The sequence below is a fragment of the Excalfactoria chinensis genome, chromosome 1, assembly GCF_039878825.1.
Source record: "Excalfactoria chinensis isolate bCotChi1 chromosome 1, bCotChi1.hap2, whole genome shotgun sequence".
In the NCBI taxonomy this organism is placed as follows: Eukaryota; Metazoa; Chordata; class Aves; order Galliformes; family Phasianidae; genus Excalfactoria; species Excalfactoria chinensis.
In genome coordinates this window covers 182,276,314-182,293,206 of record NC_092825.1, presented here as the reverse complement: position 1 = coordinate 182,293,206, position 16,893 = coordinate 182,276,314, and the positions used below count along the sequence as shown (strand labels likewise).

The following is a 16,893-nucleotide window of genomic DNA, read 5'->3' as shown; positions in this document are numbered from 1 at the left end:
AATTTTTACATCCCAGTGTTTTAAATACCTAATTATCCACTTTCGAATACTCAGAAGATGTCAGATGCTCCCATCCACAGACCAAGAGTAATTAAGGCACGTCAGACAGATGCTCCATGGGAAGCGCTGATCGGCTCCTTAAAGAGCTCCTGAAGGAAGGAAAGGAGGCAGAGCTGCTCCCCAGCACCAGGTTTATGCAAGGTCTGCTATAGGAACGGCCCTTCCTGCTTCAGAGAAACGCACTGCACGCTTCCTACTTGCACAAGATCAGAGCCAGCACGATCCTTTCCATCTTCCACTGCTACAGCTGGTTGTGGAATGAGCACATGAAGAGCAAACATAAATGTTTCTTTAGAACTTCAACCCACTGCTTCAGAAACCAGTCAGCTTCAGGGACAGCTGTTCTCTTAATTCACTTCTCCTGGAGTCCATCATCTCATTTCAGCACAAACACGTGTATATTAGCAAAGCAAATCATCAAGGGGGAATGGTTTGAAAGTGAAATGGGAGGTTTTAAAGTGAAATGGGAGGTTTAAGTTGGACCTGAGGAGGAAGTTTTTCATGCAGAGGGTGGTGACGCACTGGAACAGGTTGCCCAAGGAGGCTGTGGATGCCCCATCCCTGCAGGCATTCAAGGCCAGGCTGGATGTGGCTCTGGGCAGCCTGGGCTGCTGGTTGGTGACCCTACACACAGCAGGGGGTTGGAGTTGGATGAGCACTGTGGGCCTTTGCAACCCAGGACCTTCTATGACTCTACAAGCCAAAAGACAACATGTGCTCTTCTATCTCTTCATATGTCCAAAGGAGCAGTGGGAAAGCAGCAAGAGAAGACATGCTCTGCAAGCAGATGTCCAGACACAACCAATTACAGCAGATACTAATTGCCATAGAAACATTTTGAAAACAGAAGGCAGAAAACCAAAAGATAATCGTGCAATTCCAGCTTAAATACCTTTAATAAAGTATTTGTTTCCAAAACAATTTTCAGAGCCTGTTTATACAAGAATCCATGAATAAATCCTCAATGATTTCAAAAAACTAACTGTGCTTAAATAGGACAAGCTAACATTAAGAGGCTAATATGGCATCTAATATGAAGCAGTCTACTGGATTCCTCAGAACCCTGGTGACATTCTCTTGCAACATTACACATTTTGTTACCTCCGCAGTAAGACACAACACAGAGGAACTCCACAGCCACTGCAGGAAATCGATCTCAGCGTATGAGGAATGGACTTAAGTTGAAGGAGGGCAGATGGAGGTTGGATGTCAGGGGGAAGTTGTTGACAGAGAGTGGTGAGGTGCTGGAACAGCTGCCCAGAGAGGCTGTGGATGCCCCGTCCATCCCTGGAGGTGTTGAAGGGCAGCTTGGATGGGGCCCTGGGCAGCCTGGGCTGGTATTCAATGTGGAGGTTGGTGGCCCTGTCTGTGGTGGGGGGTTGGAGTTTCATGATCCTTGAGGTCCCTTCCAACCCAAGCCATGCTGTGATTCAATGACTCTTCTAATGCAGGACCATGCGGGGTTACTTTTTGCTGTAACCATCAGAGCACTGAAGCTCCAGTGGTTCCATCCCTTTGAACTTGAGCATTATGAACAGCAGTGTCAGTGATCCATGAACACAACCACACCATCTGACATTATATCCTAGAATTACGGATTGGTTTGGGTTGGAAGGGACCTTTAAGATCATTTAGCTCCATCCCCCTTGCTATAGGCAGGGACACAGCCCGCTAGTCCAGGCATTCGATGCTTAATTAAATGTTTAATTGCCATTTAAAAGTGCTACAAAACTGACCTGCAGTGAAGTTTATCTGATGCTTCTTCCCCACAAGTCTCCATCAAAAATGACGTGTGCAGCCCTCTCCTCTACTCAGAATGCCACAGTGGATCTTCAGTGCTGGTACACCAGCAAAAACTGAAACTGCAAATCGAACGTCCTCCATTACATTACCAAAGGGAAAAATGCATCAAGAACTGCGACAGCTGGTTTTTTGAAGGCTGCCATGCCCATCTCTGAGCTCAAAGCTGAACGCACACATTAAAATGAGTCATCTTTGAGTCTTTGTGATGTCTCTAGCTTTCATTTGAACACAGTATGACACTGAGTTTTATCACATGTGGCTGCTCTGCAGCTCTTTGGTGTGAACCACCGGGTCTTTGTTGCTTCACCATCAGTGCAAGGATCTTTCCAGCATCCCACGTCTTGTCATCCTGCCTGGAATGGTCAAGCTTGGAACTTTCACCTTGCCCTTCCTCCACCCTTAGAGGTGCTCAAGGTCAGGTTGGATGGGGCTCAGGGCAACCAGATGCGGTGCCTGATGTAGCAGTTGGCAACCCTGCCCGTGACAGGGAGGTGGGAATAAGATGATCATTGTGGTCCCATCCAACCCAAGCCATTCTGGGGCTCTAGCCTGAACTGCCACACATCCCACTTGGAAGCTTCCTGATCAGGAAACCGATCACTGCCAACAGAAGGAAAGATACAACTCCCTGGTTCTACAACAGCCCTGGAGGAGTACTCAATATAACGATGACTGTTTACATGGGTAGGCAGCAATGAGTCCAGGGGGACCCTGCACATAGAGCAGGGGATCGAATCTATGTGATCACTGTGGTCCTTTTCAACTCAGGTAATACTATGATTCTATGATCTTCCAAAGGAGGAAAAGAGACTAGACTCTACTAACAAGAGGTCCAGCTCTGGGACTGCTGCTGATCTACACTGACTTGAAGGAAACATGTCATCTGGAGGAGAAAAAGGGACACGGGACAGTTCTTTGTCCTGTTTTGTGAACCTTTAGCAAAGCCCTTGAGGCTCTATCAATACATTGCTAGGCTAAGCAGTTTATTAACAATATACATATATATTTTCATCCCTAAAATTCTCCAGACAAAGCATCTGCAATAGTTATGCAGCACCTGAATCACACGATTTTGACTCACCAGTCCAAAGGGATTCCCACAGGAAGCCTTCACTCAATCCCGCTAACAGGACAAGCAAAAAAGCCTCTAATTAAAAGCACCTCCACGCTGGTTCATTAATTCACCCTAAGAGGTGTTTTCAGCTACAGAACACCTAGATAGATACTACTTACAAGTGCCGAGTACACGAGGAAATGGAAGGCAATGAATAAAAAGTTCATGTTAGCCAGGTTTTCATGGCAGCCTCCAGGAGACACCCAGGTCACATTCCTGGACAGCTCCACAGCACTAAGATGGGACTCAACATAGCGTTGAGTTCACATCTTAATCGATGCTCAACACCCAGGTAAAATGGAAGAGAGGAATCTGATGATGTGACTTCCATTCAGATCGGCTCCAGCAATCTCAAGCAAGACAGGAATTGTCCTGTTAAAGGAAGGGTGTGATCCATGGCAAGCCCCAGACTTGTCCCAGGACAGCAAAAGCAGATTCCTCTCCTGAAGTATCAATAGGAAAAAACTAGTTTCCATTAGTGCACTGTCCTATCTATAGGTCCTACGCACGTTACAGGAGAAGTGAGCTATTGCCTGCCTTATGTTTAGCTGGATCAGCCACGTACTTCTAGACCACGCAGTGTCCCTCAGCACCTCCTTCACAGCTTGAACCTGAAACATTCAGCCACTTTAACACAGAACTGAGCTGATGAAGATGAGAATCAAATGAGCAAAAAGCAGTAACTGTCAGGGAAAGGCTCTAACCCAGCTTACAAGCCCCTGGGGTTCAGTTCAGTTCACAGATCACTCATTTGCTTTGCTTACTCCACAGTTAGGTAGAACCTCGCTAATACAAAACAAGAAGATGACACTTCAATAAAACATTTCAATATTGCTATGGGGACACCCACATACTGGAATTATCAATCATTTACACTGCATTTCTCTGCTCCAAATCTAGTCAAAACTAGGATCTGATTTTCATTTCTTAGTAAACTAGAATGTCTCCACTTCAAACCCATTCAGCCTTCACCAGCCTTCCTCAAGGTGTTCCAGCTCCCTGTGGGATAAAACCAATGCTCACCTCTTCCCTATTCAAAACACCCATAGAACGGTCACCAAAAACTCTCAGAGCCAACTGGAGAGCATCTCGGTGCAGCCTGTAATCGAGGAGCACCCCGCAGACCTGGAGACTATTATCTTCGTCAGCTAAAAGAACCACCTGAATTATTAATCCCCATCAAGTGTTACTGAAAGGGTTCTAATAATTTACTCTTGAATAGCTGGAAGAATTCAATGCATTGCAGATTCGCTTTTTACGCTGCAGTATTACTTCATCCATTATACATAGCGCTTGATATACAGAAGGCAAACAAAAGCACTCCCTAAATCGCCAGCTTAGTTGTAGTATCCAGAAGTTCCTTTGCATTTTGCACATCTTTCTCACCTCCATCCTCTAACATCCACAGGAGGGCTCTACAGCAGTGTAGCCAATCCTTAACTTTGCATTCAACAAAACACTGCTCTGTTCCCATCATCTTCTCTCTAAGGAGCCAGATTTGCTGCTGTTGTAGGGATAATTGGAACCTCCCAAGAATAGCCCAGCTGTGTCTCCCTGCCCTACTGGGGAAACAAAGGGAAGAAGTCATACTTCTGCAAAACAAAGGCAGCTAAACGTGCATCTTCAACCTGAATTTCCTTTCCAATGACATCTGATGACTGGCAGTCTGCTTCAGCTCCCTTACCTCCATATGATGCCTTCCTAATTAAACCCTGCTCACTGCGGGTCACTACAAACACAGCCTTAGGACATCTGTCACACTACATCTGGCACTGTGTTTGAGCGTTATCTACTCTTGTCCTTCAGCCTACCGAGTTTCATTTCAGTTCCTCAGGGGCACAGTTCCCTGACACCGTTTTTCTACTATGCCTGAGCACAGCTGGATCTTCTCTTAGTAAATCCTTTCCAGTGCTGGCAGTGCAGGCAGAGCTCCTCCAGCCCAGCTGCAAGGTAAGCAAACCAGGATGGACACCATCATCCATCGTGTTAAAAGCTATTTATGTCAACAGGAAGTCTGACAGAGAAATCGCAGCTCCAAAGCACACAGTCTGAATCCACTTCAAATGCTGAGCTTCCAATCTCCCTCCCAGATGAGGACACTCAGTACTATTTCTACCCTTGTCCTGTTTCCACATCCCAGTATGCAGCATGTGAGGCTGTACAAAGCTACTGACAGCAACCTTAGTCTGCACCCCATGCTGAAAGGAATGCTTAAGAGAAATCATCCCTACCTGCCTAAGCATGTTTTGCCCTTGAAAAAGACATAACACAAACCAAAAAGCTTCAGAGCAATGAACTGGAGAAATTTCAGGTGACGTACTAACGTGCTAGAGATCATTAATGTGACTTCTCACCCCTCTGTTCTTTACCTAATCCAGATGTTGCACCAGAGCCCACCTGGAAAAGAAGCAAACAGTTCATCCTGTGGCTCCCTCCTCTCATGGCTACTTTCCCTACGCTGACCCAAAGAAAATTCTGCCCTTTCACTGCAGCGACTTAAGACAAAAGGACATGGTTTTAAGTGGGATGCTTTTAAAGCGAGACAGGGGAGGTTTAGGTTGGATATTAGGAGGGAGTTTTTCACACAGAGGGTGGTGACGCACTGAACAGGTTGCCCAAGGAGGCTGTGGATGCCCCATCCCTGCAGGCATTCAAGGCCAGGCTGGATGTGGCTCTGGGCAGCCTGGGCTGCTGGTTGGTGACCCTGCACATAGCAGGGGATTAGAACAACCCTGGAGGAACAAGACCTCACCTTTGCACTTCCCAAACAACAGCAGCAGAGCAGCTTCCGTAAGAGCTCTTCTTTCAAGCTCATTCTTCAGAGAGTGAATGCAGGCGAGTATTTCTTCAGAACGAAGCTCAAGCAAAGTCCTAAAGTGATCCTGATTTAAGGTCAATGCAGCCTGGCTTCTAAAGAGGCAGCTCTTAAGGGGAAAAAAATGCAGAGAACATTCTGTGCACTTTCATTAAGCAGAGCTTGCCACAAAGCACAGCGCGGATCCAGGCAGTGTTTGCTGATCCAAGCTGACAAGGATGGATGTTGAGAACACCTGGGGACTGGTGCAAAAATAGCTGGGGATGTACACCATCCTCTGCACAACAACACGCTTTGGTTAGCCTGGATGACGCAATGCCACAGCAACACAGGGGAAAGAAGAGAAGACACCAGAACAGATGACAGCACATTTACCAACACGCTGTACAAGAGCTGCACAGGATCTTGCTTTTCAGCACCAAAACCACTCCACGACTTATTTTTTAGCAATAGAAACCAAACTCCAGAGCGGCATGCATTAAGAAGCTACACTACTTGTTCTCCTTCCCAGCTCTGCTTCAAACAATCCATACTATGTAACCTCCAAGGTCCCCAAGCACAACCACGGCCTATCCCACCCTGCCCACATCCCCATGGCTCTGGAACACCCCCAGGGATGGTGAGACCCCCTCCATTCCCACCTACTGCATCACCATTCCTTTGGAGATGAGAAATCTTCTCCTTGTGCAGTATCAAGTAGCAATAACAATAAACTGCTTCACACAAAGAGTCTAAGGACACAAACTAGTTAAGTTCCTGTAAAACTAACCTTTACTCTCCAAAATACAGAGAAGAGACTCGTTACCAACAGGATGATTCTGGGCTGCAGGCTGGCACACGCACAAAGCCAGCTGCAAGCACCCCAACAAGGATCTCGAGGAGTCTCAAAGGAATGCTATTGAAAACACAGGTCACTTTTGTCATTGAAATGAGCTTCCACCAAGTCCAACAGGTACTACACGACAAGTGTTTGTCATCATCTTCCACTCTGTTGCTGATGGGATGAGGGGAAATGGCCTCAAGTTGCACCAGGGGAGGTTTAGGTTGGGTATCAGGAGGAACTTCTTTGTAGGAAGGGTAGTTAAGCACTGAAGTGGGCTCCCCAGGGAGCTGGTTGAGTCACCATCTCTGGATGTGGTCAAAACCGCCTGGATGTGGTGCTCAGGGACATGGTTTAGCAGGGGGTTGTTAGAGTTATGGTAATACGGTTGGGATGTGGCTCGACTTGACAGTCTCAAATGCCTTTTCCAACCTGAGCAACTGTCTGGTGGCAGTGGGGAATTAACCTACTGAGAACAAAGCAGCTCGGAGATCCAACGTAAAAGCAGATTCTCTAGTCAGGCATTCTAGGAGAGTGCTTGGGAAGCATCAGATCAGTGAGAGAGCACAGAGTTGCCCTGGAATTGCTTGCAAACACTTGATGTAGGGCACTTCTTCCACTGCCCCATCTTCCAAAAGGGGAGGGTTGACTGAACCTGAAATTAAGCACTCAAAGACAGCTCTGGAATCCTTGACTCACCCCCTTCCTTAGCAGTGCGAGCCCTGCACCATTTGCAACGACCATTTAAAATCTCAACCGCACAATTCCATAGGGAAATTCTTCTCTAGTGGTCAGGGTTTACTATAGGGAACGTGGTAGCAATTAGCAGAAGGCTCCTCCCAGATTTACTGCATGTTCTGCAGTTTAATGATCTGATGGAAAAGTCGGCTGTATTTCACAGGAGAAAAATCCTTTGTGTAACGTTAAGTAAAACTGTAAAATTCCTAAGGCCACAACTGTATTAACAGTACATTACTTGCTTCAACACTTCCAGAAGCCTGCAGACATAAATAAACAGATGGAACCACTCTCGAATAGAGAAAGAGGAAAACAATTTTTAAGAGCAAACCAGATAATTACAAACACTGGGATACGTTCAGTGAGGAAAGCTTTTTTTCAGGTCTGCTATTACACTCCAGCATCCAAATAAAGAGGTAAAGTTGATGGGATGCAGCTTTTCCACCTGCCTGTCCCTATGCAGCCACAGGAAGATCCCTGTTCCCTCCTCCAAATCATACTGAGTTAAGTTTAAAGGCGACTAAAACTAAAGTGGAGAAGTATTATGGTGACAGAGTTAATTGCATGGATAAAAGCCACTCCAATGACTGCTTATCCCCCTTCCAAAATTAAAATCAGAGAGGAAAAAAGAAGGAATTTGAGAGAACAAAATGAATAGGAACGTAACTATGGATTGAATAAATAAAGGACTGACAAGAAAGGAGGAGCTGAGAAAGTATGACAAAAAGTTGAGGTGGGGCTGGAAGAGACCCAGCATGCCAAGGCTGTGCTGTAAGGTGCTCTGAGGACAGCAGGAAAGGCCAAACAGCTCAGGATTTCCTCCAGATGACACGCCAGCCTCCAGCTTTCCTCAGCCATTTGAAGCTGAGCCTCTTGCTGCTCTCACCTGCCACGCTGAGGGGTTCTCCTAGAGCTTTATCCAAGCAAGCAATGAGGAGCTTTGCTTCATTGCAGCCACTCCAGCTTCGATGCAGACGTGAAGAGATTTTCAGCCATTTTGAGCAAGCCAAGGACACAGTACTCAACAACTGCTTCGGGAGCAGATGCACACATTTAAAACGAGAAGAAAACGTATCAGGTAACAAAAGCAACAAAGGCAAAAGGTGGAGGACCTCCAGCATAAGGACCTACCTACTCCTGCCTAGAGAAGTCAAGAAGAGGTCAGAACTCGCTTTGAAAAAGGAGATAATGCAGCACAGTGTTCCGCTGCCAATTAATACTGCTACACATGAAAGTGAAGCCTTGTTCATCTACCTTCACAATGCTGCCTGCATCCATCAGGAAACATTACCTGCAGCTTCAGCTGCTTTCACAAAAGAAAGCGTTCTCCATTTACCTGCATTTCTAATTGAATGCCCTCTCTCCTGGCTCTGAGCTCAAGCTGCTCCCACTGGAACGCATCGATCTCTGTGTGCACACTCCACTCCTGCTGGCAACGCTTCCAATGAATTTTGTTCCCTCCATTTCCCTTTTACTACCTCAGACATCTTCTGGATGATTCAATCACCCATTTAGTTCACATCTCACTGTCAGGCTGTAAATAAAATCCCTCCCATCCCACCCAGCAGGGTTTCTCATGGCCACTGCTGGAAGAAGAGGACTGAGTTGGTCACCAGTACCTATTTTCTACTCCCAGAGAGGACAATACCTTCATTAAAACAAATGAAGTGCCCAGCCCTACAAGCTGCAAGAAAACTTCAGCAGTGAAGTTAATACAGCACTGCTTTGCCCACTACTCTGCAGACAGCCCCAGGGTCTCTGCAGGGCCCCACTCTCAGCCCATTACACCAAATCACTCTCCCCAGCTCCAGCAGAAGCTATTTGGCCCCTTGGCAGAGACACAAGTCACAGCAGTGTTGTCAGTCCTGCACCAGACACTGCTTGGAGCCACGCCAGTGTAAATCCACCCTTCGTGGGCCCCTCTCCTTTTCGCTGCCCATCTTACCCTAGATTTAATTTCCCTTCCTTTTGCGTTGAGCACATCAAGAGCATTAAGAAAATGAATTGGCTGTAACTCAAACCTAGAGAGAGGTAAGTACAGGAAGCGTAACAGGAAGCATTTAGAGAAATGGAATAAACGGACCTCTGCGTTAATTACAGGAATGGTGGAGCGGGGTTTGTTTGCTGCAGCAATTGCTGATTGCTCTCCCAGAAGCAAAGGACTGAATAGCATCACTCAGCAGGAGAAAAGGCATTCACGGATACAGTCTCAAACATTCACAGTACAAAGGTTTAAAGGAGTAACAAATGGAGATGTAACACAGACCCAGTGAAAGTTAAGAACGTTTCACCCTTAGCAGGTTTACCTGCAGGTAGAGGTTGGTGGCCCTGCCTGTGGTGGGGGGTTGGAGCTTCATGATCTCCCTTCCAAGTCGGGTCATTCAGTGATTCTATGAAGAAAGTAGATCCAACTGTGGAGGAAGAAGTCTATGGGGCCACAAATCTCTGAAAGAATCATGGAACCCTTTGAGGTGGAAGGAACCTCTGAGAGCCATCTAGTCCAACTCTCCTACAATGAGCAGGGACACCATAAGGCATGCCAAGTTCATGGACTCATTCAGGCCAGAAAAGACCTTCAAGATCCCCAAACACAACGTCAACCCACCCCAACGCAGCCAGTTCTGGTCATGTCTGAACATAAAATTAACTGCTCACCACAGCTGCTCCAGTATTTCTTCAAGAGCCTTTCAGTTCCGGATCAAATATACTTCAGATTTAAAGCAAAGCTTTAATGCTGTGTGTTGATGACACCTACACATGTCTAGATGAGAGAACACTACGAGCCTGCAAATCCCAGAATAGCTGAGTGGCATCTCCAGGGCTACTGGCATCAAGTCAAGTCACGGTTAATGCTTCCAGTATGTCCCATCTCTCTGTAAGAAAATGGAAGCAACTGGCTATCCAGTAGTGCACTAAGGCAGGCAGCATCCCACCAGGTGTGCCAAGGGTCAGGGAGGCCTTCTCAAAGCACACAGCAGAGCAGGCAGCCACACATTGACTTCTCACAGCTCTGAGTGCGGTGTTAACAGTCATCCAGCAGAACAAGCATGACTGGGAACAAAGAAAGTGACAGCCTGGTTCTAGAAAGTCAAGTTAAACAAATGCCACAGTTGAGCTCTCCAGTTGATTAAGGACTTCCTTCTTAACTTGAGAATAAAGCTCTGTCAAACAGAGCCAACAGGAGGCAGCCCCAACAAGGACTTGGACAGCACTCCAAACAGGTCCACATACCCAACAGGAGGGTTGCCCAGAAGGGATGCTCAAAAGCTCCTACAGCCTCTCACAAACATCTGCCTGCCACCAGGAGCCATTTCTTGCAGGGTCTCAACAACACAATTGCAAAGGCTGTCACAGAAAAGTCTCATGGCAGCCACATCGAGGCAGCACAGTTTGATTTCTTCTGAGCCGTGTTTCAAACCACTGAGAACCTGCTTGTTTTGGTTGGTTGCTTTGCTAAGTCGGCAGCATATGCAACAAGTACTTGCACACAAACGCCTCTGCACACCTGTGCTAACTAGGAAGGTGGCTACTTCTTCATAGACAGACTAGGAAGATGGATTGTGATCAGTGAAGCCTATAAGAATGACTGGGAGCAGCAAGCCCTGGCATTTCCCATCTGGTAGAACTCCCCAGGGCAGCTGGCTTCAGCTCAGGTCCTCCTTTTCTCCTCTGTTAGGATCTCTTACACCTTCAGCCTTACACATCAGCTCTGCAGAACCTGGACACTGTGCCATGCCTCATCATCTGCTGCAGATAAAAAGCCATTATCTTATATGGAGGGGATTAGAAGATCCAAGTTTGCAGGCTTGCTGTTTCTCAGATACAGGTAGAAAAACATACCAATGCACCGACATGCAGCTGATCTTCCTTGGAAGAGAAATCCAGCTCCTCCAGAGGCTTCCACAGCCAGACAGGAATCACGGGGCTCCATGAAAACTGGCACCACAGACAATTCCAGGCCTGCTCTCCATGCAGACACTGTTGGAAGGGCTATTCTATTTCACAGGTGCCAAAAGGAAACCAATGAAGACATGGGCACAGGAAAAAACAAGGCACCAAGATACCAACAGGAGCAGAATGGACAAAACAAGAGCTCCAGGAAGCCTGCAAAGCACAGTGCTCCTCAAAAAGAAAAGGATTTGAAGCTGCAGAGGGATGTCAGGCCGTGCAGCCAGCACACACCCCTTACCCTCCAGTTAACTCATTAGATGGTTGGACTGGAAGATCTTGGAAGGCTTTTCCAACCCTGCTGATTCTACGATCCTAAGGCACCACGTCCACCAGCATCCATCCCAACGCCATCACGCAGCAGCACAGCTCGCTATCTAATGGTTTTCAAACTGCTACAGTCTACAAGTTATCACACAGCACTTAGCAGCACCTTCAGTATTAAAACCCTGGATCCTGATGAGCATCGTTAATTGGTTTTAATTTACCTTTTATTTTTTTAGATCTTATGCAACGCATTAAGAAACAACAGGGACTCATTTTGCTATTTATACATATGCACGGCCTTCAGACTTGCTTGCAATAAAAGCCACACGATGGAAGAATCTTTCTGTAACAGCGCCCCAGGATTCCATTCTGCTCACTCAAAAATGGCCATAAGCAGACACGTCCACCCGCCAGACAAAACTAAAGGTGTTTGATCATATATTTACTGCGAGCCAGCCTGGCATAGGTGACGTATGCACTAACTGCTGCGACCCAGAAGCCTGAATTCCTTCAACTTGAGGCACTAGGGCTGATGAAAGCCACCTGATAAAACAAGATCAAAGGCAGCAGGAAGCATATCCATTTCTCTTTCTTATACAATAGCTCTATCTAATCCCCCAGCATAGAGCTCTCTGCCTTTTCAGTCAAGATTAGCATATTTAAAACTACTAAACTCCGTAATCTCTAATCATTGAGAAAAGTAATTCAATTAAAGCGAGTGCTGGTGAAGCTGCCTTCTTGCTGGCTACCCAACGCTGCATCCTTGTACTGCAAGTTGGGGAACAAAATGAGACGGAGAAGGAAAGAGAAGCTTCTTTGAGCTGGACACGGATTATATTGCAGGCTGGGGATGAATCCACACGGAGCTGAGGCTTTGCCAATGCAGCGCGACCACTGCCATGGAGAGGCAATGACTTGCAGTAAATCCTGGAAGGAGCTGCCAGTGACCTTCTGCCGCTGCACGGAGCCGCAGCAGGGTGTCATTGCCACAGCACCGAGCGCTCGAGGAGATGCCACAATGAGAGCATGAAGGGTAGGGGGGGAGAAGAAGCAGGTATGGGAAATGGAAAGGCTTTGGAAACTGGGGAGCAAGGGGAGAAAGGCCTTTAAAAACCCATCAGCATCTTAGCATAGAGAATCTGCAGCTGGCAGCAAGCAGCACTACCAGGAAGAATCACTGCAGCCTTAGTCACACGGAGCAGAGCTACCACAATATGGCTGAGGACAGCAGCAAAAACCTGCCTGCATCCACAGCAACCTCAGTTTCAAGTATGAATACAGCATCTCCAATCACTCCCAGCTCCTACGTGGCAATCTCCGGCCACACAATCGCATCTCAGGGCTGCAAAGCTCGCACAGCAATGAACTCATTACGGATCTCTTAACCAAAACATACTTATTTATTGAAGAGACTGCATGCAGTCAGCGCCGACGGTCTGATCTGAGCTCGCTGTGGCTGCTCAGCCAGCTACTGCTGCGTCGCAGCCCTTGGTAACACCTCGTTTGCCACAGTGAAGCCCCTGAATGTAAATGAAAGAGAAGCATCCAGCATCCCCACGAGCAGCAGGAGAGGATCTTTAGATTACGGCCTTCCAGCAGGGCAGGAAACCTTTCAGCTAAACAGGAAGCGAACACAATAATCCACCTCAACTGTTGTAGAAGGAGATATCCCCATTTCTAAAGCCCTCTGTTGTAAATACACATCAATGTATTTCTCCCTAACCTTTCAAAATGGAAAATGGTGAAGGGAGGTACACGGATGGAAAACCTGCTGGAAGTCCTTTTGCAGGATGAGAGATGCTTCTGTATTACCGCCACGCTAACGAAGAACGCTATTAGGACATTTATTCTTTCAGGAGCTGCATGTAATGGGAGAATCACAGACCTGCAGGGGTTGGAAGGGACCTCTAAGAGATCACCCAGCCCAACACCCCCCACCCCAGCTGAAGCAGGTCCCCTATGGCAGGTTCATGAGCTACTCATGCTTCAGCCAGTATAGAAAACATACACAGAAATACACAGTGACAGCAGCATCTGTAGGGAATAAGCCTCTAAATACAACAAGCCATTTCCCTGCTGCACACAGAGCCACCTGGGCACAGCAGCGCAGCCAGGGAGTCATCGCTCAGCAGCTGAGACAAAGGCAGGGTCGGAGCCTCAGCACAGCTGCCTTAAAGAGAGCTTCCTTAAAGCCTCAAGGCATCTGTAAGCCGGTCACAGCAGCAGGGCTGGGTTTCTATAGCCATGAAATACATGTTTCCCCCCATGTTTTAAGCCATTATTTAAGGTCTTGTATAAACACAGATGATTAGCTAATGGGGGGGAGAAGTCAGGCTAGAGGTAGCAAGTATCTGAAGGCATCTGCTTGAATAGAGATGGGAAATCCACATGTGAACGAAGAGCTGTTGTGAATAAGGTCTGCACCGGCAGCTCCCACCTCCCACAGAAGCATAATTAAGTCAGAAATCGAGTAAAACAAGCAAACGCACAATTAGAGCTTTGAAGCTCTCAGTGCTGATTAACTGGGGATGGAAAAGAAAAAAAAAGGATTAAAAAAATAAAGGGGAAAAAAAAAGACCAGACGGCATCTGCACGACCCTCTTCCAAAAGCCTCCTAAGATGGCTGGTCAAACAGCAACCCAGCCAAGTGGATCAGCTGACTTACCCAAAAAGAAATGGCCAAGTTGATGCTGAATCGTTAATAGGAAGAAAAGATGGTCCAAAAGCAACGATTTAAAATGGGGCGGACAAAAGGAAATGGCCCACGGGGAGGGGCTGGAAGGGCGGTAGGTCCATTCAACCTAATGGTGGGTCAATGCAATATAGCAGCTCCATCCCCGAGCTGGGGGGGGCTGCACAGCTTGAGCACGTGAACGAGATGCAAAGCGTTTGGGGAGGGGGAGGGGGGGGGAGAAAAGGAGAAGGAAAAGCAAGGCAACAAAACACGATGACGTGTTTCATCATCGCTGCCACACGGAGAGCAAAGGTGGATCCCAACCCGCACCCGCAGCGCTGGGCAGAGCGTGGTTGGAGCCGCTCCTTCCCCTCAATAGGCTCAAAGAACGGCACGGAACGACGCTCCTCACAGCAATACAACGCCGCAATGGGGGTCCCATGAATCAGCAGGCGGCTCTGGAGATGGGGTTTGTGTTGAAATGGGCACACACAGCAACGCGTAGTTCCCATCCCCGCGGTTAATAGAGCCTGGCCGAGAGCCGGGGACAGCCACAGGGCCCGGACCAGCTCACAAAGGCACCATGGAGGCGAGAAGGGGACTGAGGGAGGAGGGGGGAGGGGGGGGGGCTAAGGAGGGGGTCGGATCCCCTCAGGCCGGCGGTTGGGAGGGTGAAGGGGGGGGGGGGGGGGGGGGGTACACGGTCCGTCCGTGCGGGGACTCACCGCTCTGCTCGCCCAGGAACACCAGCTTGAATTTCCGCAGCGGGTTGCCGAAGTCCCCGCCCGCCGACATGATGGCACAGCCGACCCTCTCGGTCTACTCGTTGTCTTTCTCTCTCTCTCTCTCTCTCCGCTCCACGCGGTTTAAGATCCGCGATTTTTTCCCCTCTACTCTTTTTTTTTTTTTCTTCCCCTTTTCTCCCTCTACCTTCTACGCTGCGGATAGAGCCGTAGGACCGGTGCTCGGAGAGATGTAAGGCGACGGATGGCGTCGTGCCGCTCCCCTCAGGGCCGGACTCCGGGCTCCGTCCCCCGCGCCGCCTCACACCGCCGCCGGTCCCGCCCCGCCTCTGCGCACGCGCGGCACGGCCCCGCCCCTCGGCGCACGTCACGCTAAACTCATGCCCCGCCCCTTCCCCCTGCTGCGAGCCAATCAGAGAGAGGGGGCGGAGCTTAGCTGCTCCACCCATTTGGGTTCCAGCAGCGAGGAAGCTCTCGGCTGCATCCCGGTGTGCGCCCATTGCAGCCCATTAAACACCGCCTTTGGGACGTCTGGAGCTGGCTGCAGGGCCGGGCTCAGAGAGTGGTGGTGAATGGAGTTAAATCCAGCTGGTGACCGGTCACGAGTGGTGTTCCCCAGGGGTCGGTGCTGGGGCCTGTCCTCTTCAACATCTTTCTTGATGACCTCGATGAGGGCATCGAGTGCACCCTCAGTAAGTTCGCAGATGACACTAAACTGGCTGGGAGTGTGGATCTGCCTGGGGGTAGCGAGGCCCTACAGAGGGATCTGGACAGGCTGGAGAGCTGGGCTGAAGCCAATGGGATGAGGTTCAACAAGACCAAATGCCGGGTCCTGCACTTTGGCCACAACAAGCCCAGGCAGCGCTATAGGCTTGGGGCGGAGTGGCTGGAGGACTGTGTGGAGGAAACGGAGCTGGGGGAACTGATTGATGCTCGGCTGCACATGAGCCCACAGTGTGCCCGGGTGGCCAAGAAGGCCAACGGCATCCTGGTGTGTATCAAGAATGGCCAGCAGGACTAGGGAAGTCATCCTGCCCCTGTACTCAGCATTGGTGAGGCCTCACCTCGAGTACTGTGTCCAGTTTTGGGCACCTCAGCACAGGAAGGACATGGAGGTACTGGAGCAGGTCCAGAGAAGGGCAACGAGGCTCGTGAAGGGCTTGGAGAATCAGCCCTACGAGGAGAGACTAAGGAAGCTGGGGCTGTTTAGTCTGAGGAAGAGGAGGCTGAGGGGAGACCTTATTGCCGTCTGCCAGTACCTGAAAGGTTCTTACAGTGAGAGTGGGGCAGGTCTCTTCTCACTAGTGACAAGTGACAGGACGAGGGGAAATGGCCTCAAGTTGCGCCAGGGCAAGTTCAGGTTGGATATTAGGAAGAACTTCTTTACAGAAAGGGTGGTTAGGGACTGGAATGGGATACACATGGTTAGGGACTGGAATGGGATACACATGGTTAGGGACTGGAATGGGATACACATGGTTAGGGACTGGAATGGGATACACATGGTTAGGGACTGGAATGGGATACACAGGGAGGTGGTTGAATCGCCATCCCTGATGTGTTTAAGAGCCGTTTGGATGTGGTGCTCAGGGATATGATTTAGCAGAGGTTGTTTTAGAGATGGGCTACTGGTTGGGCTGCGGTTGGACTTGATGATCTTCAAGGTCTTTTCCAACCTGGGTAATTCTATGATTCTATGACTAAAATGCAGGCTATACTCTTGGAAGCAGACAGCAGGTACTCGGTTAATGAAATGGTTCATTAGCCAAAGAAAGGCAAGACAAGAACCAGCAGAAGCTTCTGGAAGCAGAAGCTGGGGCACATTCAGATTGGAGGAAAGGCCCCCGGTTTTCACAGAGAACATGCTCAACCAGCAGGAAAGAAACTGCCAGGAGCCATTCTGTTGCAGCC

At 48.7% G+C, this 16,893-nt stretch overlaps 1 protein-coding gene across 3 annotated transcripts in view; it reads right to left on the bottom strand.

Annotated features, from left to right (window-relative positions):
• Positions 1-15,313, bottom strand: part of RAB6A (RAB6A, member RAS oncogene family) — a 52,354-nt gene extending 37,041 nt beyond the window's left edge. For all 3 annotated transcript variants that reach the window (XM_072327022.1, XM_072327021.1, XM_072327023.1), the window contains exon 1: positions 14,965-15,313. In XM_072327022.1, the coding sequence (XP_072183123.1) occupies positions 14,965-15,034 (70 nt within the window). In that variant the 5' untranslated portion in view covers positions 15,035-15,313. The remainder of the gene's footprint in view (positions 1-14,964) is intronic.
• Between the last annotated feature and the right edge of the window lie 1,580 nt (positions 15,314-16,893).